Source organism: Mastigoproctus giganteus, chromosome 8, assembly GCF_048544385.1.
Source record: "Mastigoproctus giganteus isolate SK-2022 chromosome 8, ASM4854438v1, whole genome shotgun sequence".
Lineage (NCBI taxonomy): Eukaryota > Metazoa > Arthropoda > Arachnida > Uropygi > Thelyphonidae > Mastigoproctus > Mastigoproctus giganteus.
Window position 1 is genome coordinate 229,375,368 of NC_143582.1, and position 27,095 is coordinate 229,402,462.

The window sequence follows — 27,095 nt, forward strand, 5'->3', positions numbered from 1 at the left end:
ATTGTATATGATCGATCCATACACTTCTTGTGTAAATAATTTATTTCTTACAATTTTATAAAGTAGCCCCCACGGGTCCGCATTACCAGAGTTGTGCACAAATTCTGTCCAAGTTTGCTTCTTCCTGGTAGCAATTGCCTTCACATAACGTTTCTTGAGATCAACGTAATTATTATAAAAGATGCGAACATCAGCCTGAGATAAATGACGATTGCGCTGATAAGTGCGTCGAGCGTGGTGGACCTGTTTCCGAAGCAAAGATAATTCTGACGACCACCAGGAACAAGTTCTGGAATTGACACGTTTTTTCCTTGATGATTTATATGATGCATTAATCAAAATTTTTTGAATCTGTGTCGCAGCTTCAGACACAGACATGGCGTCAAAATGAGAGTCAGTCAGTTTGGAGAAATCAGCATTTACAGAATGTTCAAATGTGTCCCAATTAATGTTATTAATTGAGAAGCGAACGTACTCAGGCACACAGATACTCGAATCTGAGGGAGGAGAAGGTATGGAGACTGAGAAAGAAATTGCTCGATGGTCACTTGTTGTCCAGTTAGGTTGTACAGTCCAATCGTTGATAGCTAGATTACAGAAGGAATTTGAGAAGGTGATATCAATATTTGATTCTCCGGAGAAGCTGGAGAACGTAGTGAACTGTTGAGGTCTGTTAAAAATCTTCATATTATTATTAATAATAAATTCTTCCAGTAATTGCCCTCGAGCATCACAGCTTGCACTAAACCAAAACTTAGACTTGGCGTTTACATCCGCTGAAATAAGGACATTATGAGGACCCAGAAAATTCAATGTGGATTCTAAATAATTTAATGAGTTATTTAAGTCTTCAGATGGAGGGCAGTATATTGAGATGATATAAAAGGTCATGGTAGAATATGTGACAAGGATACAAGTTGCAGTTTGGTGACAGAGACCGTTAATGACAGTTACATCAATTTTGTCGTTTAATACAACAATACAAGTCTTCGGTTGCTGGTGAGCAGGTTGGATTACTCGGGTGGAAAGAGAATAACCTGTGATCTTTGAACAATCTCCCATTCGCCCTTTAGCAAAATATGGCTCTTGAATAGTGATGATGTCGATTGAGTTTTGTTCTGCTGTTAATCTAATCTCGTCCGAAACAACTCTAGAATGATGCCCGTTGATCTGCATAAATTTCAGATTAATAGACTGAACACTAGGCAAGTTCGTACTATTAACATCACCAGCAGGGGAATTATTTACACTATATACACTGGAATTGGGTGTGTTACTCATCGGCAATCCTCAGTCGTGCTGTTTCCAAGGCCTTTTTGTAGACAGGACAGTTGCTATCTCTCACCGAATAGTGAAAGTCACGCTTTCCTCTCTTACAATTGATACACGATGGCTCTTCGTTTTTATTAGGACACTCGTTAAACACATGACCACCCTGCGCACAGTGACTGCAAGACGGGGACTCGCACGTGCAGTACTGAGCGGTGTGACCGCATCCCAAGCAGTGAAAGCATTTCGTCACAACAGTATAAGGTCTGTGTCTATGGGAACTCCAGGCAAGAAATATGCGCTCCAGAGTAATTATATGTTTGTAAATCTTGGGAGAAAAACTAACAGCCCAGTTTACAGATAAATTTGACCTTTCTTTAGTTGAGAAACGAAAGAAAGTTCCGTTCTTAACCTCCTCAAATGTAAAATCCGAATCGCCAAGATTTTTGTTATATAAATTTTCAAGTATCTCGTCACGTGTCAATTCCTTTGGGACATCATAAATCAGTACAGTGGGGTTTCCCTTTCGAGGAACACCTGAGCTGATACCTGCAGATGTAAAAGACTCCGAGGAGGACAAACACTCCAGATCTGCTTTAGAGGCCGTTTCCAGCAAGACTCCTTTGTTCCTCACTAGCCTAAGAGACTTGATCTTAACATTTTTTAAATCTGATTTAAGAGTTTTAGCCACCAATGTCTTAACGTCAGCACTTGACTTACAATCACTGTTTTCAGAAGCTCTAAGAATTAAGACATTGTCAGGTTTCACTTTAGGAACATTTGCAGCAGAACTGACAGCATCAGCAAAGGTCCTGACAATAGAAGTGTCAGTAGCAGTGTCTTCCTGCAAAGTTGAATCATCCGTGACAATCGGGGAAGGGGACGCATCATGTCTTAATGTAGGTTTGTCTGTAGAGGAATTGTCACTAACAGATTGTTTGGCCAAACAAGCCTTATTTGTTGTTGTTATACCGGAAAATGTATTTATAACTCTTTCCAAAAGATTGGTACGTGTATTTATTTCTATGTTTAGGGCCTTTAGCTTTTCGTTCTCTACAAGGAGATAAGTCGCAACAGTCTCCAAATTGAGCCATTTATCCATTATAGTGTTACCTGATTGCTTGGTAATCTTGTTGCCTTCATAAGAAAGGAAGCTGGAGAGATCCCATCTCGTTTTTGCAATTCTGTGGCATAAAATAAGAACATTCTGTCCCGGGTCGCTTGCCTGAGCATTTGTTAAATTATTTTTCTCCTCTGCACCTGCAGTTCCAAGTTTATTACTCGAAGGGAGCTCCGTCTGACGTTCTTTGTCAATAGTTGATTGTGAAAGAGAATCAGTAGCAACTTTTGAAGATGAGCTTTCCTGAGAGGCAATAGTCGGTTCCAGTGATTGAGTCAATGGCACTTGAGGGGTCAGAGGTGTTGAGATCTCACCAAGAGATGGCAACGGAGAAAAGATATCAGCTGCAGTAGGTTGTTTATCATCCATGTTAATTGAAATCAGAAATATATGCGAAGAGCAAATTTAATACCTAAAAGTGATGACACTGAGACAAAAGAAGAGTTTAACTTGAAACCTCTTCAGTCTTCGCGGGGTCCAGGAGAACAGACTCTTCAGGTCAAATTTTTGCAGTCTGGTAGCTGATCTTGGCATAAAATGGGTGTGCTGTACAGATCTTTATGCAGATGGTGAAAATTTGCGACGCATGCGTGCTATTGAGACAAGCACTGCTGGCAGTGGGTAAGTGTAAGAAGGAAGTAAACACCGGAGGCACAAAACGGTGTAACTGGTAGCTTCAATGCGACGCCCGTCCAAGGTCACGGAAGGGGGTAAACAGCCCCAGTCAAATTAGCAAGATAGAGCTGTGGTGGTCGGGCAAAGGAGTGGCCACCTCCCAAAAGCTTCGGCTATGGCGCCTAAGCTGAGTGACCAAAGAACAATAGCAGCGAGAAGAAAATGGAAGAAACTCGAAAGCGAGCTCTAATAACACAAAACTATGCTTACCAACAGAATCCTCAAGTTGTAATTATCTATTTGGTAAAAAACTGCACTTTTAACATGAAATAAATCCATAGTTCTAACATGATAATACAGGAGCTAAAAATAACGTGACCGTCCGACGACGTAACTCTGCCGAGAACCCCACACATAGGTGATGACGTAATGGGGTTCTCGGCAGAGTTACACATAGGTGATGACGTAATATTGCATCAGCTGTTACTTTCAGCTATGTAAGCATGCTCTGCAAGAGATGCAGTCATTCCTTGCTTGTGTCAGGATGGCAAGTTATGTGCAGTTGACGCCACAAAGAGTGTTTTGTTGCTTTAAGTGAGGTAGGACGTTCTTCCCGTCATATTGCTTATAGAGTCTTGTAATCAGTCGACAGTGAGTAGATTTCTTTCCAAACTCAAATAGTAAAAAAAGGAACTGGATGCAAACGAGTCTCTATGACAAAACAGGACCGCGTTCAAACACTTATGCCTTAAAAACCGTACAGCTTCTTCGTCTGAGCTGAAAAGAGAATGGGAAGAACATACAGGAGTGGTAGCAAGTGCAGTAACAGTCAGAAGACGCCTCTTCAAAAATGGACTTGTAGCCCGTCATCCTAAGAAGAAGACCCTCCTCACACAAAAAATGAAAAAGAATTTGGTGTAAGGAGCATGTCAAATAGACCTTCCCGAGCAGTGGAAGTCAGTTATTTTCTCAGATGAGAAGAAATTCAACCTGCATGGCTCTGATGGGAGACAAGTGTTTTGCCGTAGACGTGGTGAAGAATACCATCCAGACTGTATGGTGTCTACAGTGAAATTCCCTACCAGCCAAATGATATGAGGGTACATTTCGTATCACCTGCAGTTTATAAAAGGTACCATAAATGCCAATGGATACCTGGCTATATTGGAAGGCAAATTGCTGCCAACTATTAGAGACCATTTCAACCTGCCAAGTAACTGCATCGTTCAGGACGACTCTGCTCCTTATCATTGGGCGAAAAGTGTAAGTAGGCACTTCTGTAGTTACTTCAGCTTCATTTCTGCATTAGAGGTTCGACAGAAATGTGTTTACATTTGTTACACATGCGTGTTTCATGTGTTGGTGCGTGTACACCAACACATGAAAAAATGGTTGGAAGAATGTTCCATTACAACTCTTAGCTGGTCAGGAAAAAACCTAGACCTCAATTCTATAGAGAACTGTTGGCATCATGTGGAATCTGCAGCTGCCAAAAGAAACAAAAGACCCTTCATGAACTTCAGGAGGCCATAATTCGTGTTTGTAACCACAGACTATCAGTTGATTATCTTCAGAAATTGATCTTGTCAATGCCTCGATGGTGGCTGCTATCATCAGAGCCAGAGGTGATTCAACTAAATATTAGTTTGCACCTGGTGAACTTTTCATTTTGTTTTCATTAAAATGATAAACTGAAGCAAACTGAAGGCTTCTGATAACATTTCAGTCATAATTGTCATGTTTACCAAAACTGTTGCATAAAGGTTGCAAATGCTCATTTTGGAATATTTTGAGAGCACCTGTCAAATATTACTTAGCTTTGCCTTAACTATTAATAAATATCTTTTGTTTGCTGACGAGGCTACTAGTGATGGTCGTGTTCAAAGCCGCTAAGTGGATTTTTCTTATTTATTGATTTGAAATTATTGTTTTTCTAAAACTTTTGATTTAAATTTAGTAGTATAACATTATTTTGTGATTTTTTGATTAATTTGGTGTATTTATTCTTTACTCGGCCTTGTAAAAGTATCGGTAAGGGTTTCCACGTGTTCGTAACTACCGTTACCGTTAGTAACTTTCCCGCCATTGTGATACGGTACTAGATATACCGTACTAGATAGCGTTAGTTGAACTTCATTAGCAGTTAAATTGTACGTTTAAATAAATACATATAACGACTTAGATTACAAACGTAATATAATTAATAACATAACATAATTAATTAATAAATTAATAGAATCATGACTCAGACCAGAGAAGCAAAGCAAAAGGCTCAAGCTAATGGAAGTGCTGTGGCTCAGAGCAGAACTGAGGGGGGCAGTTGTCCTCTGACTCACAGCCTTATAAAATGCACTGTTTGCTTGATGTTTGCAGAGCAATCGGGTACGGGACATGATACTGCCAAGGGGGATGTCTTTGTGTGTGCGCGATGCAAGGAGTGTATCGATATCAGGCAACAACTCGGCGTTCTTGTGGGCCTATATGAGAGCTTGAAGGACAGGATGGATGCCCTCGAAGAAACTAAATTGAGGGGCCCATCAAGCTCTCAGCTGCCCACATCAACGCCAGAGCTTGCACTTGGGCATCGCGTGACACAGAGGCAACCCCTAAGGCAGAATGCGCTGGTCCCGAAGGAACTAGTAGTTGTTGGTGACTCTATTGTCAGGGAAACGGGGAACATGCTTTGTAAAAAAGATAGGTGGAACAGGACCAGGGTATGTCTGCCAGGGGCAAAGGTTGATGACGTTGTAGAGCGAATATCATCTTTTAAGGGCACAAAAGGTGATATAGTTGTACACGTTGGCACTAATAATATTAAGAGTAGGAGACCGGCAGAATTACTTAACAAGTACAGGTCACTGTTGAACAAAAGCCGAGAATTAGGGTTGAATTTGAAAGTGTCTGCAATTCTGCCCAGACACGATAGGAGGGAGTATATGATGAGAGCCTTGTTGATCAATTCGGCCCTGGAAAGATTGTGCAAGGCTCAAGGGGTAGAATTTTTTTCAGCCTGGACTGTACTTGTTAACAGGAGAGATTGCTTCTACAGGGATGGGATACACTTAAATAGAAAGGGTGAAAGAATATTTGCTGATGCTATCGAGGCAGTGTTAGGTGGGTCGGAAAACTGCTAGCTTGGGGGGAGACAAAGACCAATAGATTGACAGTAGCCACTGGCAGAGGTGAAAGAGATTCTTGCACTGCTTCTATTAGAATGAGCAGAAGCCTGAAAAACAAGATGCATGGTATTTCAGAGACTGCTGGGAGCCATTGCGGTACAAGTAAACACATGGGTTGTGTTAGGGTAGCTAAGAATAGAAACAGGTGCAGGTATACTTGCTTGTACACCAATGCTAGGAGTTTAGTAAATAAATTTGATGAATTTGAGGTATTGCTCAAAACATTGAAGGCAGATATTGTTGGGATATCAGAGACGTGGTGTCACACAGATATAAGGGATGCAGAACTGCAATTTGGGGAGTACAACGTCTACAGAAAGGATAGACAGGATAGGAAGGGAGGAGGGGTTATGCTATTAGTTAAGAAACACATAAAAACCAAGGAAGTGAAGCCAGTCGACATCGCTGGACAGTGCAGTGTGGAGTCAGTTTGGTGTGACATAAACATTGGGAGATCAAAATTGAGAGTAGGAGTGTGCTATAGGCCTAATGACTCTGATGAGTATAATAACGAACTGTACAGGGAAATAGAGTGGGCCAGTAAATCAGAGTGTCTTATAATGGGAGATTTTAATTTCCCAAATATTGACTGGAATTTGGGGGCTGGTTACTCACACATTAGCAGGACTTTTGTGGATTTATTGGATGATTGTTTTCTACATCAGCATGTTCGGGAGGCAACTAGAGGGAGTAATACTCTTGATTTGATTATCAGCAGTGATTCTTCATGCATTAAGAATCTGCAGATAAATGAACCACTAGGTGGCAGTGATCACAGTGTGCTGAAGTGGGATTTACTCAAAGAGGTAACTACCATTAGGGGTAAAGGGAAGGGTTATTGCTTCCGTAAAGGCGACTACGATGGACTGAGACAGTATTTAAATTCTATACAGTGGGACCAACTGATGATGTTACCAACAGCAAATGCAAAATGGGAAGCATTCAAAGAACTTATCTTGGAAGCTACTAGGCTTTACATACCAACTAAGAAATATTGTTCAAGGTTTAGGCCAAAATGGATGTCAGATGAACTAATGAGGCATATGGCTGAGAAGAAAAATGCATGGGATACATACAAATTAACACATGACACAGAAGCCTATGATAGATACAAGTTGATATGCAACCAAGTTACAAAGGAGGTTAGGCAGGCGAAGGCAGATTACGAGAAATCCTTGGCAAGGGATGCAAAGAAAAACAGCAAAGAGTTCTTTACTTATGTAAACTCTAGAAGGAAGGGGATGAATCAGATTGGTCTATTTGATATTGATGGGTTAAGTGTTGATGATCCTGCTCAGGTAGCTAACAAACTAAATGAATATTTCGCATCGACATTCACACATGAGGAGTTATTCAGCGAGGGGAATGCCTGAGGTGTATTCAACTCTAGCAGTAAGCTACAGAATCTTGAAATAACTGGGAGTAAAGTGGAGGAGAAACTGTTCAAGATAAACACAAGAAAGGCACCCGGGGTGGATGGGATCTATCCAGTTATATTAAAGGAGGCAGCAAAGGAAGTAAGCAAACCCTTAGCCATAATTATGAGAGCTTCCTTGGACTCAGGGGAGGTACCCATAGACTGGAAATGTGCAAATGTGACCCCAATTCACAAAGGAGGATCAAAGGCTGACACAAGTAATTATAGACCTGTGAGCTTAACTTCTGTTCCAGGAAAATTAATGGTGGCACTGGTTAAAGAAGCACTGCAGGATCATTTAGACAAGACTTCAGTTATAGCTCAGACACAGCATGGTTTTGTTAAGGGGAAGTCTTGCCTGACCAACTTGATTGGATACTATGATGCAGTCACAAAAGAACTGGATGCAGGGAATAACTTTGATACTATATACTTGGATCTTAGAAAGGCTTTTGATACTGTTGCACATGGAAGACTGCTACACAAATTGGAGCAGTGTGACATTGGAGGCAAATTGCTCCTATGGATAAAGGGGTGGTTGAGGGGGAGAAGACAGAGAGTGGTAATCAATGGACACTGCTCATCGTGGACTGATGTTATTAGTGGAGTCCCTCAGGGCTCAGTGTTGGGTCCATTATTGTTTTCTGTATTTATAAATGATATTGATGATGGTATATCGGGCTTAATGTCCAAGTTTGCAGACGATACAAAGGTTGGCAGGGTTGTCAAGGACACTACTGACACTATGCTGCTGCAACAGGATCTGGAAAGGTTGAGCAGATGGGATGAGAGGTGGCAAATGAAGTTTAACATTGACAAATGTAAAGTACTACACATGGGAAACAGCAACCCCAGAGCAACGTATCAACTCTGTGGTACTACACTGACAGTGGTAGAGAATGAAAGGGACTTGGGGGTGGTTGTGCAGGCAGATATGAAGTTCTCTGAGCAGTGCAGACGGGCTGCACGAGTAGCTCATGGAGTATTGTCAATGATATACAGGAATTTTTCCAGCAGGGATAAGGAGGTGATTATTCCATTGTATAAGGCGATGGTCAGGCCACACCTAGAGTACTGTATACAGGTCTGGAGGCCTCATTTCAAGAAGGATGTAGAGCTGCTGGAACGAGTACAGAGAAGGGCAACAAGATTAGTGAATGGAACAAAGGGGTGCTCTTACGAAGAAAGGCTTAAGTTTTGCAAATTACAGTGTCTGGAGACTAGGCACCAGCGAGGTGATCTGATAGAGGTGTATAAAGCCTTGAATGGTTTAAGCATGCTCAATGCTGATGGGATTCTTCCTCTAGCTCAGAAAAATCACCTGAGAGGGCATAAATTCAAATTGAGGAAAGACAGATGTAGGATAGACTTGCGGAAATTTGCCTTTAGCCAGCGGGTGGTTGGTTGGTGGAACAGACTTCCATCCCTTGTGGTGGAGGTTGATAGCCTAAATAAGTTTAAGGCTCAGCTGGACAGGTATTTTGAACGAACAGAGGGGTGAAGTGGAAGTGGGTTTTTTTTTTTTTTGGCTGATGCTGCATAAGCTTGCTTTCTTGCATCAAATGCCTCTACTAATGCTAATGCTAATGTTTATATTTCTATTTGTGATACACTTTCTTTGAACACTAGCGTAGATGTTAACATAACACTCTGTAATATGATACTTGTTAACATGAGAGACTGCTTCTACAGGGATGGGATACACTTTAATAGAGAGGGTGCAAGAATATTTGCTGATGCTATCAAGGCAGTGTTAGGTGAGTTGGAAAACTGCCAGCTTGGGGGGATACAAGGACTGATAGATTAACAGTAGTTACTGGCAGAGGTGAAAGTGATTCTTGCACTGCTTCTATTGGAATGAGCAGCAGCCTGGAAAACAAGACGCAGGATATTTCAGAGACTGCTGGGAGCCATTGCGGTACAAGCAAACACATGGGTTATGTTAGGGTAGCTAAGAATAGGAACAGGTGCATGTATACTTGCGTGTACACCAATGCTAGGAGTTTGGTAAATAAATTTGATGAATTTGAGGTATTGCTCAAAACATTGAAGGCAGATATTGTTGGGATATCAGAGACGTGGTGTCACACAGATATAAGGGATGCAGAACTGCAATTTGGGGAGTACAACGTCTACAGAAAGGATAGACAGGATAGGAAGGGAGGAGGGGTTATGCTATTAGTTAAGAAACACATAAAAACCAAGGAAGTGAAGCCAGTCGACATCGCTGGACAGTGCAGTGTGGAGTCAGTTTGGTGTGACATAAACATTGGGAGATCAAAATTGAGAGTAGGAGTGTGCTATAGGCCTAATGACTCTGATGAGTATAATAACGAACTGTACAGGGAAATAGAGTGGGCCAGTAAATCAGAGTGTCTTATAATGGGAGATTTTAATTTCCCAAATATTGACTGGAATTTGGGGGCTGGTTACTCACACATTAGCAGGACTTTTGTGGATTTATTGGATGATTGTTTTCTACATCAGCATGTTCGGGAGGCAACTAGAGGGAGTAATACTCTTGATTTGATTATCAGCAGTGATTCTTCATGCATTAAGAATCTGCAGATAAATGAACCACTAGGTGGCAGTGATCACAGTGTGCTGAAGTGGGATTTACTCAAAGAGGTAACTACCATTAGGGGTAAAGGGAAGGGTTATTGCTTCCGTAAAGGCGACTACGATATACTGAGACAGTATTTAAATTCTATACAGTGGGACCAACTGATGATGTTACCAACAGCAAATGCAAAATGGGAAGCATTCAAAGAACTTATCTTGGAAGCTACTAGGCTTTACATACCAACTAAGAAATATTGTTCAAGGTTTAGGCCAAAATGGATGTCAGATGAACTAATGAGGCATATGGCAGAGAAGAAAAATGCATGGGATACATACAAATTAACACATGACACAGAAGCCTATGATAGATACAAGTTGATATGCAACCAAGTTACAAAGGAGGTTAGGCAGGCGAAGGCAGATTACGAGAAATCCTTGGCAAGGGATGCAAAGAAAAACAGCAAAGAGTTCTTTACTTATGTAAACTCTAGAAGGAAGGGGATGAATCAGATTGGTCTATTTGATATTGATGGGTTAAGTGTTGATGATCCTGCTCAGGTAGCTAACAAACTAAATGAATATTTCGCATCGACATTCACACATGAGGAGTTATTCAGCGAGGGGAATGCCAGAGGTGTATTCAACTCTAGCAGTAAGCTACAGAATCTTGAAATAACTGGGAGTAAAGTGGAGGAGAAACTGTTCAAGATAAACACAAGAAAGGCACCCGGGGTGGATGGGATCTATCCAGTTATATTAAAGGAGGCAGCAAAGGAAGTAAGCAAACCCTTAGCCATAATTATGAGAGCTTCCTTGGACTCAGGGGAGGTACCCATAGACTGGAAATGTGCAAATGTGACCCCAATTCACAAAGGAGGATCAAAGGCTGACACAAGTAATTATAGACCTGTGAGCTTAACTTCTGTTCCAGGAAAATTAATGGTGGCACTGGTTAAAGAAGCACTGCAGGATCATTTAGACAAGACTTCAGTTATAGCTCAGACACAGCATGGTTTTGTTAAGGGGAAGTCTTGCCTGACCAACTTGATTGGATACTATGATGCAGTCACAAAAGAACTGGATGCAGGGAATAACTTTGATACTATATACTTGGATCTTAGAAAGGCTTTTGATACTGTTGCACATGGAAGACTGCTACACAAATTGGAGCAGTGTGACATTGGAGGCAAATTGCTCCTATGGATAAAGGGGTGGTTGAGGGGGAGAAGACAGAGAGTGGTAATCAATGGACACTGCTCATCGTGGACTGATGTTATTAGTGGAGTCCCTCAGGGCTCAGTGTTGGGTCCATTATTGTTTTCTGTATTTATAAATGATATTGATGATGGTATATCGGGCTTAATGTCCAAGTTTGCAGACGATACAAAGGTTGGCAGGGTTGTCAAGGACACTACTGACACTATGCTGCTGCAACAGGATCTGGAAAGGTTGAGCAGATGGGATGAGAGGTGGCAAATGAAGTTTAACATTGACAAATGTAAAGTACTACACATGGGAAACAGCAACCCCAGAGCAACGTATCAACTCTGTGGTACTACACTGACAGTGGTAGAGAATGAAAGGGACTTGGGGGTGGTTGTGCAGGCAGATATGAAGTTCTCTGAGCAGTGCAGACGGGCTGCACGAGTAGCTCATGGAGTATTGTCAATGATATACAGGAATTTTTCCAGCAGGGATAAGGAGGTGATTATTCCATTGTATAAGGCGATGGTCAGGCCACACCTAGAGTACTGTATACAGGTCTGGAGGCCTCATTTCAAGAAGGATGTAGAGCTGCTGGAACGAGTACAGAGAAGGGCAACAAGATTAGTGAATGGAACAAAGGGGTGCTCTTACGAAGAAAGGCTTAAGTTTTGCAAATTACAGTGTCTGGAGACTAGGCACCAGCGAGGTGATCTGATAGAGGTGTATAAAGCCTTGAATGGTTTAAGCATGCTCAATGCTGATGGGATTCTTCCTCTAGCTCAGAAAAATCACCTGAGAGGGCATAAATTCAAATTGAGGAAAGACAGATGTAGGATAGACTTGCGGAAATTTGCCTTTAGCCAGCGGGTGGTTGGTTGGTGGAACAGACTTCCATCCCTTGTGGTGGAGGTTGATAGCCTAAATAAGTTTAAGGCTCAGCTGGACAGGTATTTTGAACGAACAGAGGGGTGAAGTGGAAGTGGGTTTTTTTTTTTTTTGGCTGATGCTGCATAAGCTTGCTTTCTTGCATCAAATGCCTCTACTAATGCTAATGCTAATGTTTATATTTCTATTTGTGATACACTTTCTTTGAACACTAGCGTAGATGTTAACATAACACTCTGTAATATGATACTTGTTAACATGAGAGACTGCTTCTACAGGGATGGGATACACTTTAATAGAGAGGGTGCAAGAATATTTGCTGATGCTATCAAGGCAGTGTTAGGTGAGTTGGAAAACTGCCAGCTTGGGGGGATACAAGGACTGATAGATTAACAGTAGTTACTGGCAGAGGTGAAAGTGATTCTTGCACTGCTTCTATTGGAATGAGCAGCAGCCTGGAAAACAAGACGCAGGATATTTCAGAGACTGCTGGGAGCCATTGCGGTACAAGCAAACACATGGGTTATGTTAGGGTAGCTAAGAATAGGAACAGGTGCATGTATACTTGCGTGTACACCAATGCTAGGAGTTTGGTAAATAAATTTGATGAATTTGAGGTATTGCTCAAAACATCAAAGGCAGATATTGTTGGGATATCAGAGACGTGGTATCACACAGATATAAGGAATACAGAACTGGAATTTGGGGAGTACAATATGTACAGAAAGGATAGACAGGATAGGAAGGGAGGAGGGGTTATGCTATTATTTAAGAAACACATAAAATTCAAGGAAGTGACACCAGTCGACATCGCTGGACAGTGCAGTGTAGAGTCAGTTTGGTGTGACATAAGCATTGGGAGATCAAAATTGAGAGTAGGAGACTGCTATAGGCCTAATGATTCTGATGAGTATATTAAGAAACTGTAGAGGGAAATAGAGTGGGCAAGTAATGGGCAAGCATCAGCAAATATTCTTGCACCCTTTCTATTTAAAGTGTATCCCATCCCTGTAGAAGCAGTCTCTCCTGTTAACAAGTACAGACCAGGCTGAAAAAAAATTCTACCCCTTGAGCCTTGCACAATCTTTCCAGGGCCGAATTGATCGACACGGCTCTATCATATACTCCCTCGTCTCGTGTCTAGGCAGAATTGCTGACACTTTCAAATTCAACCCTAATTCATGGCTTTTTTTCAACATTGACCTGTACTTGTTAAGTAATTCTGCCAGTCTCCTACTCTTAATATCATTGGTGTCAACGTGTACAACTATATCATCTTTTGTGCCCTTACAAGATGATATCCGCTCTACAAAGTCAGATATTTGTCTACAACATTTTGTCAATGATATACAGGAATTTTGCCAGGAGGGATAAAGAAATGATTAAGCACTGTATAAGGCAATGATTAGGCCACATCTTATATACTGCATACAGGTCTGAAAGGAAGGACACAGATCTGTTGGAACAGATGCAGAGAAAAGCAAAAGATAGGTGAAGGGAGCAAATTGGTGCTCAAGAAAGGTTTCAGTTTTGCAAATTGCAGGATCTGGAAACTAGGCATCTGATTTGTGCCTAGTTTCCAGAAACAAGGCCTTGAATGGATTGAGTAAGATCAATGCTGATGGAATCCTTTCTCACGAGGGGGCATAAATTCAAACTGAGGAAGAATGGTTCATGTCTGATGTGTGGAAATTTGCATACAGCCAGAGGGTGGTTAATTGTTGGAACAATCTCTCATCTAGTGATGTAAAAAGGTGGGCAGTTTGAATAAATTGAAGAAAGAGCTAGATAAACTGTTAGAGGGTATAGACGGGTGAAATGGGAGGTGTTGGCTTTTTTTTTTTTTTTTGCTTTTTTTTTGACTTATGCTGTATAAGCTTTTCTTGCATCATTTGCTGTCACACTGCTGCTGCTGCTGCTGCTACTACTACTACTACTACTATTACTAATAATAATAATTCTGTGCAAATATGAGGGTGTAACCAGACCCCACAAGGCTTTGGGAGATCAGGTTAAGCTCTCACACTCTATATCCTCTTTGGGAAGAAATTTTTATTACTTATTTGCATTATAGCATTTATGGGTAGAATCAATCTATTTTGTAGAGATAGAATTCATTTGAACAATGGCGGTGCATTAACAAAACTGGCAAGGGTTTTTGCCAGTATGGCAAAAACTTTTAACTTAATTTAAATTATGTTAGTTTTATGTTATACCTTAAAAGTCACGGAAGCCTTTAATGTTATATACCATTAAGAAAATACACATCACAAGGAGAATGATTCTGAAATGGATGAATAAAGACCAGCCAGTTTAAAAGAGCAAGAAAAGACAGCATGGAAAATTTCCAGAGCAATATGTAATGAAGCCTATAATGGCTACAAATTGATGTAACAGTACCACAGAAAAGGCTGGGCTGGCAAATGCAAATTATGGGGATTCATCAACTAAGAGAGTGAATACAAAAAAGAGAAGAACAAATTGGATTAAACCCTTGTGTAATAGGCGTGGGAAAAGTCATAACCCAATTGAGGTTGCACATGAATTCAACAGGTACTTTGCATTAATATTTACAGATGAAAGATCCTTTGTGGCAGGGAGAAACTGTGCAAGCAAAGCTAGAAAGTATGAAATCAGCAATACCGCAATTTCAGAAGCTTATTTATTAGAAAAATTTTTGAAGCTTAAAAGGGGCTTAAGGTAGGCTCTAGGAATTAATTTTTAAGGAGCAAGAGATGACCATCCACCTGATAATGTGTGTCCAGTAATACCTACTACTTTAGTAACACCTTTGGGCTGTATTATGGGCAAAAGGTAGGCGCCACAAGGTATTAGGTAGGTGTTGCTTAAGGAAAGCCAACTCAGTGTATAATTTAATGTGCAATTAACAGAACACTTTTTAAGTGTGGTACAAGTTACCATATTTGAAGCTGTAGTAGTTATGCCAGTGTATGCTCTGCATATGTGTCATGCAGGGGACATTTTTAATGCTGTGTAGGTTAAAACTCTGGAATAAAACTCATGTAAGAAATGCCACCCTCTAATGCCTGAAATCAGTTAAGTACAGTTCTACTTCACAAGGCCTTTAAAAATTCTCCCAGTCTCCAATGGGATTAAAAGTCAGCATGCTTCAGAATTTCTGAAATATTTTATTGCTGCAAAATGGTTTGAAGTATCTCTGGCAATACTACAGATGAAATTATTACAAAATAAAAATATAAACTCACTTTTCGTTTTTTTCATGTTCTTGACACACATCAACTATCTGCATGATATTGTGATTAGCACAAAGCTGAAGAGCCCCAATATTTATCTGTATATAGTCATCAAGGAAATCCTCTGCCAGTGCACGAACCTCCTTAGGCCACGTAGCACTCCACATAAGTGTCTGACGATCTGGCTAAATAATATAATATAATAAAAACTATCTTCAGAAAAGCAAGCATGATAACTACCCACACAATAAAAACTGTAACAAAAATAACAGTATATTCAAAATGTAAAGCTGCAAAAAATATATAGTATCAATGTAAGGGTTCCTCACAGTAGCACAAAATACTCCAGAGGAGAACCTCCATCCACCCTCACAGTAGCACAAAATACTCTAGAGGAGAACCTTCATTAACCCACCAGTGCACTGCACCAGTCTGCTACAGCTCTGGTTCCTTATGCCAGCGTTTCTCAATCTGTGTTCCGCAGAACACTAGTGTTTCATGAGATGTGAACAAGTGTTCCGCGAAAAATCGTAATTAATAATTAAAAAATAAATTTTGCATATTTGTAGTGTACACCACTTTTGTATCATTATAATATTTAACATAATTTTTTTTTTGGTTATTAATATACTGGCATAGACTAATAATCAAACAGACCGCAGTACACTTTCTTTTGACAGGCTTTGCATAGAGAAATATGCGTAGAGGTAATGACACCTACGAAAAAGTAGCAATATGGCGATCTAGTATGACATTTGTATGCAATTTAGCCTGGAGTACAAGGGTTGAAGGAGAGGAGGAAGCAAACCGATATCATAATTAAACTCACTTCCTTGTATAATTTTTTTTGATAATTATTAGTATTATGAAATATTATTATTAAAATATGTGACCATAGATTTGTGGTTGAAAAAAGGAACTTTAAAACAAGAAGCAAAGTACTTCTAGTAGTGCAACTGTGGTCGATGAAAACGAACACAATATTGTCACACTTCAAAATGAGGATGAACATCGCAGTCTTTTTCTCCCAAAAATCCAAAGTGAAAAAACAGGAACCAACTACTAAACGACCAAAACGAAAGTATGACAGTTATTTGAAGGTGATCTGATCAGCTTTACATGTGTTGGATATAAATATGCTACTAATGCACAGTGAGTCATATGTAATACAATATTAGCAAACAGTTCTTTGGCTCCCACTAAACTTGTGTTTCGTAAGTGTTTCATGAATATGTTGTGAGATGAAAAATGTTCCGTGATTAAAAAAGTTTGGGAAACACTGCCTTAGGCACTGAAAAAAAAACCTTTCCGATTTTGTATAGTAAGTTTCATGGTTCTCACCCTGATCCTTTACAGAGGGTTGACTGATTGATTAATTTTGATTTTAGTGGTGCAAAAACTAGTCTTTACAGAGGGTGTAGCGCTGCAGTCGTGAATGGACGCATCTACATGGAGCTGCACTTGATTATTGATGGCAGACGAGGATTGCAGAATAACTTTGTTTGACTTGGGATCATTACTAAGATTTTACCATGGATTTTTTCGATTTTAAGGTACATGCAAATGGAGGTAAGCAATATATTCCAGGTAAGAGTTTTGCTTAATATAGTTTTCACCAATTTTTGTGTTTTTGAGAGTATTTTCATGCAGAACAATCGCTACAGAGCTAGCGGTAGCGATCTCACTGTTACTGTTTTTTTTTGTTTTTTTTTTGTAGTTGTTCGCGCATCAGCTTCTGTGGCCATAATGCACCTCCCAAGGTTGTTGCAGTACTTTGATCCAAGCCCAAGGCGGGATTCGAACCCGCGACCTTTTGGGTTGCTAGCCAGGCACTTTACCCATCCAACTAGCCCAGTCGGCCTGTTACTGTTATTGACTTGCTTGCACCTCAGGAACACAAGAGTTTTGAGTATATTACCAGTAAAACTAGCTACTTTAGGCATATTTTGAATGGGGAATCTGATTATAATGATAGTTGTAACGTATTTTCAGAACTTGAGTTAGTTTTATTGTTTATAGCAGTTTTCCCGCCAAAACTGGGAAATCGCGATATTTCAGTTTAAATAGCTGCACGTTGGAATTAGACACATCAAATTATCCCCCCCCCCATAAGGAACAAATGAAAATGGACAAAATACTGGATAAAAGGGAAAAAATCTGGAAATAATGATTTAGACCACCTGACTTAGAAATAAGAAATTTAAGGGAAAGGACTGCCAAAAAGGGTGATTAAACTAATGATGAAGACTTAGATGCATGTCCTCAGGGCATCTTGAGCATGAAAGGACCAAAAAAGTGAGGAACCAAGCTGAGAACAAAGAGGGTAAAGAAAACAATGAACAGACTGATAATAAGAAAGAAGAGGAAAAAAGGTTTCAAGCAATAAATGAATTGGCAGATACAATTAAGCAAATAAAAGAGTTGAAATCATATTTAGAGGATTTGCTCCATAACCCGACTAACAGAATAACATCTGCAATTAGACTGCATATTGTAAACCGTTGGACAGTCAGAGTAAAGGGTTATAGAACTCAACACAGAAAATAGTGCAGATATCTAGGATAGACAATGCAATGGCATAGGCACATGATGCAAGAAAGCACGCTTATATAGCATCAGCCAAAAAAAAAAAAAAAATCCCTTATTTCACCCATCCATTCGCTCCAAATGTCTGTCAAGTTCTGCCTGAATCTATTTAAGCTATCAACTTCTACAACGAGAGACGGAAGTTTGTTCGAGATATCAACCACCTGCTGGCTAAAGTCAAACTTCTGCACATCTTTCCTACAACCATCTTTATTCAATTTGAATTTATGCCCTCTCAGGCTATTATTCTGAGCAAGAGGAAGAATCCCATCCGCACTGAACATGCTCAAACCATCCAAAGCTTTATACACCTCATTCAGATCACCTCGCAGGTGCCTATTCTCCAGACACTGTAATTTGCAAAACTTAAGCCTTTCTTCGTAAGAGCAACCCTTTGTTTCATTCACTAATCTTGCTGCCTTTCTCTGTACTCATTCCAACAACTCTACATCCTTCTTAAAATGAGGTCTCCAGACCTGTATACAGTACTTAAGGTGTGGCCTGACCATTGCCTTATACAAAGGGATAATCACTTCCTTATCCCTGATAGAAAAATTCCTGTATATCATTGACAAGACTGCTGACGAGGCTACTAGAGACGGTCGTGTTCAAAGCCGCTAAGTGAATTTTTCTTATTTATCGATTTGAAATTATTGTTTTTCTAAAACTTTTGATTTAAATTTAGTAGTATAACATTATTTTGTGATTTTCTGATTAATTTGGTGTATTTATTCTTTACTCGGCCTTGTAATTCCATAAAAGTATCAGTAAAGGTTTCCACGTGTTTCAACTCCGCTACGGTTCGTAATTTTCCCGCCTTTCTGATACGATAGTTATATACTGTACTAGATAGCGTTAGTTGAACTTCGTTAGCAGTTAAATTGTACGTTTAAATAAATACATATAACGACTTAGATTAAAAACGTAATATAATTAATTATATTTAACATAATTAATAACATATCATAATTAATTATAATTAATTAATAAATTAATAGAATCATGACTCAGACCAGAGCAGCAAAGCAAAAGGCTCAAGCTAATGGAAGTGCTGTGGCTCAGAGCAGAACTGAGGGGGACAGTTGTCCTCTGACTCACAGCCTTATAAAATGCACTGTTTGCTTGATGTTTGCAGAGCAATCGGGTACGGGACATGATACTGCCAAGGGGGATGTCTTTGTGTGTGCACGATGCAAGGTGTGTATCGATATCAGGCAACAACTCGGCGTTCTTGTGGGCCTATATGAGAGCTTGAAGGACAGGGTGGATGCCCTCGAAGAAACTAAATTGAGGGGCCCATCAAGCTCTCAGCTGCCCACATCAACGCCAGAGCTTGCACTTGGGCATCGCATGACACAGAGGCAACCCCTAAGGCAGAATGCGCTGGTCCCGAAGGAACTAGTAGTTGTTGGTGACTCTATTGTCAGGAAAACGGAGAACATGCTTTGTAAAAAAGATAGGTGGAACAGGACCAGAGTATGTCTGCCAGGGGCAAAGGTTGATGACGTTGTAGAGTGAATATCATCTTTTAAGGGCACAAAAGGTGATATAGTTGTACACGTTGGCACTAATAATATTAAGAGTAGGAGACCGGCAGAATTACTTAACAAGTACAGGTCACTGTTGAACAAAAGCCGAGAATTAGGGTTGAATTTGAAAGTGTCTGCAATTCTGCCCAGACACGATAGGAGGGAGTATATGATGAGAGCCTTGTCGATCAATTCGGCCCTGGACAGATTGTGCAAGGCTCAAGGGGTAGAATTTTTTTCAGCCAGGACTGTACTTGTTAACAGGAGAGATTGCTTCTACAGGGATGGGATACACTTAAATAGAAAGGGTGCAAGAATATTTGCTGATGCTATCGAGGCAGTGTTAGGTGGGTCGGAAAACTGCTAGCTTGGGGGAGACAAAGGCCAATAGATTGACAGTAGCCACTGGCAGAGGTGAAAGAGATTCTTGCACTGCTTCTATTAGAATGAGCAGAAGCCTGAAAAACAAGATGCATGGTATTTCAGAGACTGCTGGGAGCCATTGTGGTACAAGTAAACACATGGGTTGTGTTAGGGTAGCTTAGGCCTGACGTAGCCCAGTGGTCAGGAGCGAGAGTGCAGAGCACGCGTTCCTTGAGTGGACCGGGGTTCAAGCCCGTGACTACTAAATATGATAAATATTTGTATTTACGATTTATTGTAAACTCTACTGACTTGGTTGTCGTGCCGGAGTATAAACAGACAATTTATTTTTTTTTTATTTTAAGAATAGAAACAGGTGCAGGTATACTTGCGTGTACACCAATGCTAGGAGTTTAGTAAATAAATTTGATGAATTTGAGGTATTGCTCAAAACATCAAAGGCAGATATTGTTGGGATATCAGAGACGTGGTGTCACACAGATATAAGGGATGCAGAACTGCAATTTGGGGAGTACAACGTCTACAGAAAGGATAGACAGGATAGAAAGGGGGGAGGGGTTATGCTATTAGTTAAGAAACACATAAAAACCAAGGAAGTGAAGCCAGTCGACATCGCTGGACAATGCAGTGTTGAGTCAGTTTGGTGTGACATAAGCATTGGGAGATCAAAATTGAGAGTAGGAGTGTGCTATAGGCCTAATGACTCTGATGAGTATAATAAGGAACTGTACAAGGAAATAGAGTGCCCAGTAAATCAGAGAGTCTTATAATGGGAGATTTTAATTTCCCAGATACTGACTGGAATTTGGGGGCTGGTTACTCACACACTAGCAGGGCTTTTGTGGATTTATTGGATGATTGTTTTCTACATCAGCATGTTCGGGAGGCAACTAGAGGGAGGAATACTCTTGATTTGATTATCAGCAGTGATTCTTCATGCATTAAGAATCTGCAGATAAATGTACCCCTAGGTGGCAGTGATCACAGTGTGCTGAAGTGGGATTTACTCAAAGAGGTAACTACCATTAGGAGTAAGGGGAAGGGTTATTGCTTCCGTAAAGGCGACTACGATGGACTGAGACAGTATTTAAATTCTATACAGTGGGACCAACTGATGATGTTACCAACAGCAAATTCAAAATGGGAAGCATTCAAAGAACTTATCTTGGAAGCTACTAGGCTTTACATACCAACTAAGAAATATTGTTCAAGGTTTAGGCCAAAATGGATGTCAGATGAACTAATGAGGCATATGGCAGAGAAGAAAAATGCATGGGATACATACAAATTAACACATGACACAGAAGCCTATGATAGATACAAGTTGATATGCAACCAAGTTACAAAGGAGGTTAGGCAGGCGAAGGCAGATTACGAGAAATCCTTGGCAAGGGATACAAAGAAAAACAGCAAATTTGATAATTTGATAATTTATTTATCCCTATTTTGTGTTACAATTGTAGGGAGATAACAGCAAGAAGGGAGGGAGAACACATAAGCCAGAGGCTTTTTAGGGGGTGTTCCCTTTGAAAAAGATAACAATAAAAACAGATACATCATGAATCGGACATTTTTCTACATTCCATTACCGAGACTACGTAAACCAACCACACATGTCGCGTGGTTAACAACAGTACATACTTATAATTACATTGTGAGTACTTTTACAATAGTAAGTATGAAAGAAAAATTATGAAATAATTGCATAGAATGTTACAATTTATGACAGCTATTCCTTCAACTTGTTTACACAATTTCCAAACTGGTATGCATTGTGGAAAGTTCAGGAACTGTTGTTGCAAAGCAAAGAGTTCTTTACTTATGTAAACTCTAGAAGGAAGGGGATGAATCAGATTGGTCCACTTGATATTGCTGGGTCAACTGTTGATGATCCTACTCAGGTAGCTAACAAACTAAATGAATATTTTGCATCGACATTCACACATGAGGGGTTATTCAGCAAGGGGAATGCCAGAGGTGTATTCAACTCTAGCAGTAAGCTACAGAATCTTGAAATAACTGGGAGTAAAGTGGAGGAGAAACTGTTGAAGATAAACACAAGAAAGGCACCCGGGGTGGATGGGATCTATCCAGTTATATTAAAGGAGGCAGCAAAGGAAGTAAGCAAACCCTTAGCCATAATTATGAGAGCTTCCTTGGACTCAGGGGAGGTACCCATAGACTGGAAATGTGCAAATGTGACCCCAATTCACAAAGGAGGATCAAAGGCTGACACAAGTAATTATAGACCTGTGAGCTTAACTTCTGTTCCAGGAAAATTAATGGAGGCACTGGTTAAAGAAGCACTGCAGGATCATTTAGACAAAACTTCAGTTATAGCTCAGACACAGCATGGTTTTATTAAGGGGAAGTCTTGCCTGATCAACTTGATTGGATACTATGATGCAGTCACAAAAGAACTGGATGCAGGGAACTTTGATATTATATACTTGGATCTTAGAAAGGCTTTTGATACTGTTGCACATGGAAGACTGCTACACAAATTGGAGCAGTGTGACATTGGAGGCAAATTGCTGCTATGGATAAAGGGGTGGTTGAGGGGGAGAAGACAGAGAGTGGTAATCAATGGACACTGCTCATTGTGGACTAATGTTATTAGTGGAATCCCTCAGGGCTCAGTGTTGGGTCCATTATTGTTTTCTGTATTTATAAATGATATTGATGATGGTATATCAAGCTTAATGTCCAAGTTTGCAGATGATACAAAGGTTGGCAGGGTTGTCAAGGACACTACTGACACTATGCTGCTGCAACAGGATCTGGAAAGGTTGAGCAGATGGGCTGAGAGGTGGCAAATGAAGTTTAACATTGACAAATGTAAAGTACTACACATGGGAAACAGCAACCCCAGAGCAACGTATCAACTCTGTGGTATACACTGACAGTGGTAGAGAATGAAAGGGACTTGGGGGTGGTTGTGTAGGCAGATATGAAGTTCTCTGAGCAGTGCAGACGGGCTGCAAGAGTAGCTCATAGAGTATTGTCAATGATATAGAGGAATTTTTCCAGCAGGGATAAGGAGGTGATTATTCCATTGTATAAGGCAATGGTCAGGCCACACCTAGAGTACTGTATACAGGTCTGGAGGCCTCATTTCAAGAAGGATGTAGAGCTGCTGGAACGAGTACAGAAAAGGGCAACAAGATTAGTGAATGGAACAAAGGGGTGCTCTTATGAAGAAAGGCTTAAGTTTTGCAAATTACAGTGTCTGGAGACTAGGCACCAGCGAGGTGATCTGATAGAGGTGTATAAAGCCTTGAATGGTTTAAGCATGCTCAATGCTGATGGGATTCTTCCTCTAGCTCAGAAAAATCACCTGAGAGGGCATAAATTCAAATTGAGGAAAGACAGATGTAGGATAGACGTGCGGAAATTTGCCTTTAGCCAGCAGGTGGTTGGTTGGTGGAACAGACTCCCATCCCTTGTGGTGGAGGTTGATAGCCTAAATAATTTTAAGGCTCAGCTGGACAGGTAATTTGAACGAACAGAGGGATGAAGTGGAAGTGGGTTTTTTTTTTTTTTTTTGGCTGATGCTGCATAAGCTTGCTTTCTTGCATCAAATGCCTCTACTAATGCTAAGACACCATGAGCTACTCTTGCAGACTGTCTGACTGCTCAGAAAACTTCATATCTGCCTGCACAATTACCCCCAGTTCCTTTTCATTCTCTACCACTCTCAGTGTGGTACCATAGAGTTCATACGTTACTCTGGGATTACTGCTTCCCATATGTAGTACTTTACATTTGTCAATGTTAAACTTCATTTGCCACCTCTCAGCCCATCTGCTCAACTTTTCTAGATACTGTTGCAGCAGTATACTGTCATTAACAACCCTGCCAACCTTCATATCGTCTGCAAACTTGGATATTAAGCCTGATATACCATCATTAATATCATTTATAAATACAGAAAACAACAATGGACCCAACACTGAACTCTGAGGGACTCCACTAATAACAGTAGTCCACAAAGAGCAGTGTACATTGATTACCACTCTGTCTTCTCCCACTCAACCATCTTTATCCATAGCAGCAATATGCCTCCAATGCCGCACTGCTCCAATTTGTGCAGCAGTCTTCCATGTGCAACAGTATCAAAGGCTTTTCTAAGGTCCAAATATATGATATCAAAGTTATTCTTTGCATCCAGTTCCTTTGTGGCTACATCATAGTATCCAATCAAATTAGTCAGACAAGACTTCCCCTTAACAAACCCATGCTGTGTCCGAGCTATAACTGAATTCTTGTCTAGATGATCCTGCAATGCTTCTTTAACCAATGCCTCCATTAATTTCCCTGGAACAGAAGTTAAACTAACAGGTCTGTAATTACCTGTCTCCCCCTTTGATCCTCCTTTGTGGATTGGGGTCACATTTGTTCGACAACTCAGCGTTGTTCGACAACTCAGCGTTGTTATGGGCCTATATGAGAGCTTGAAGGATAGGGTGGATGCCCTCGAAGGATTACAAGTGAGGGGCCCATCAAGCTCTCAGCTGCCCACACCAATGCCAGAGCTTGCACTTGGTCATCGCGGAACACAGCGGCAACCCCCAAGGCAGAATGCGCTGGTCCCAAAGGAACTAGTAGTTGTTGGTGACTCTATTGTCAGGGAAACGGGAAACATGCTTTGTAAAAAGGATAGGTGGAATAGGACCAGGGTATGTCTGCCAGGGGCAAAAGTTGATGACGTTGTAGAGCGGATATCATCTTTTAAGGGCACAAAAGGTGATATAGTTGTACACGTTGGCACTAATGACATTAAGAGTAGGAGACCGGCGGAATTACTTGACAAGTACAGGTCACTGATGAAAAAAAGCCGTGAATTAGGGTTGAAATTGAAAGTGTCTGCAATTCTGCATAGACACGATAGGAGGGAGTATATGATGAGAGCCCTGTCAATCAATTCGGCCCTGGAAAGATTGTGCAGGGCTCAAGGGGTAGAATTTTTTTCAGCCTGGTCTGTACTTGTTAACAGGAGAGACTGCTTCTACAGGGATGGGATACACTTAAATAGAAAGGGTGCAAGAATGTTTGCTGATGCTATCGAGGCAATGTTAGGTGGGTCGGAAAACTGCTAGATTGGGGGGATACAAGGACTAATAGATTAACAGTAGCCACTGGCAGAGGTGAAAGTGATTCTTGCACTGCTTCTATTGGAATGAGCCGCAGCCTGGAAAATAAGATGCAGGATATTTCAGAGACTGCTGGGAATCATTGGGGTACAAGTCAACACATGGGTTGTGTTAGGGTAGCTAAGAAAAAGAACAGGTGCATGTATACTTGTGTGTACACCAATGCTAGGAGTTTAGTAAATAAATTTGATGAATTTGAGGTATTGCTCAAAACATCAAAGGCAGATATTGTGGGGATTTCAGAGACGTGGTGTCACACAGATATAAGAAATGCAGAACTGGAATTTGGGGAGTACAATGTCTACAGAAAGGATAGACAGGATAGGAAGGGAGGAGGGGTTATGCTATTAGTTAAAAAACACATAAAATCCAAGGAAGTGAAGCCAGTCGACATCGCTGGACAGTGCAGTGTCGAGTCAGTTTGGTGTGACATAAGCATTTGGAGATCAAAATTGAGAGTAGGAGTGTGCTATAGGCCTAATGACTCTGATGAGTATAATAAGAAACTGTTCGGAGAAATAGAGTGGGCCAGTAAATCAGAGAGTCTTATAATGGGAGATTTTAATTTCCCAGATATTGACTGGAATTTGGGGGCTGGTCACTCACACAGTAGCAAGGCTTTTGTGGATTTATTGGATGATTGTTTTCTACATCAGCATGTTCGGGAGGCAACTAGAGGGAGTAATACTCTTGATTTGATTATCAGTAGTGATTCTTCATGCATTAAGAATCTGCAGATAAATGAACCACTTGGTGGCAGAGATCACAGTGTGCTGAAGTGGGAGTTACTCAAAGAGGTAACTACCATTAGGGGTAAAGGGAAGGGGTATTGCTTTCGTAAAGGCGACTACAATGGACTGAGACAGTATTTAAATTCTATACAGTGGGATCAACTGATGATATTGCCAACAGCAAATTCAAAATGGGAAGCATTCAAAGAACGTATCGTGGAAGCTACTAGGCTTTACATACCAACTAAGAAATATTGTTCAAGGTTTAGGCCTAAATGGTTGTCAGATGAACTAATGAAGCATATGGCAGAGAAGAAAAATGCATGGGATACATACAAATTAACACGTGACACGGACGCCTATGATAGATACAAGTTGATCTGTAACCAAGTTACAAAGGAGGTTAGGCAGGCGAAGGCAGATTACGAGAGATCCTTGGCAAGGGATGCGAAGAAAAACAGCAAAGAGTTCTTTACTTATGTAAACTCTAGAAGGAAGGGGATGAATCAGATTGGTCCACTTGAGATCGATGGGTCAACTGTTGATGACCCTGCTCGGGTAGCTAACAAACTAAATGAATATTTTGCATCGACATTCACACATGAGGAGTTATTCAGCGAGGGGAATGCCAGAGGTGTATTCAACTCTAGCAGTAAGCTAGAGAATCTTGTAATAACTGAGAGCAAAGTGGAGGAGAAATTGTTGAAGATAAACACAAGAAAGGCACCTGGGGTGGATGGGATCTATCCAGTTATATTAAAGGAGGCAGCAAAGGAGGTAAGCAAACCCTTAGCCATAATTATGAGAGCTTCCTTGGACTCAGGGGAGGTACCCATTGACTGGAGATGTGCAAATGTGACCCCAATTCACAAAGGGGGATCAAAGGCTGACACAAGTAATTATAGACCTGTGAGTTTAACTTCTGTTCCCGGAAAATTAATGGAGGCACTGGTGAAAGAAGCACTGCAGGATCATCTAGACAAGACTTCAGTTATAGCTAGGACACAGCATGGTTTTGTTAAGGGGAAGTCTTGCCTGACCAATTTGATTGGATACTATGATGCAGGGAATAACTTTGATATTATATACTTGGATCTTAGAAAGGCTTTTGATACTGTTGCACATGGAAGACTGCTGCACAAATTGGAGCAGTGTGGCATTGGAGGCAAGTTGCTGCTATGGATAAAGGGGTGGTTGAGGGGGAGAAGACAGAGAGTGGTAATCAATGGACACTGCTCATCGTG

The 27,095-nt window shown here is 40.7% G+C and overlaps 1 protein-coding gene across 2 annotated transcripts in view; it reads right to left on the reverse strand.

Moving 5' to 3' along the window:
• Positions 1 to 27,095, reverse strand: part of LOC150082405 (uncharacterized) — a 267,788-nt gene that overhangs the window by 77,340 nt on the left and 163,353 nt on the right. For both annotated transcript variants that reach the window (XM_090379267.1, XM_090379266.1), the window contains exon 8: positions 15,481 to 15,653. In XM_090379267.1, the coding sequence (XP_090235393.1) occupies positions 15,481 to 15,653 (173 nt within the window). The remainder of the gene's footprint in view (positions 1 to 15,480; positions 15,654 to 27,095) is intronic.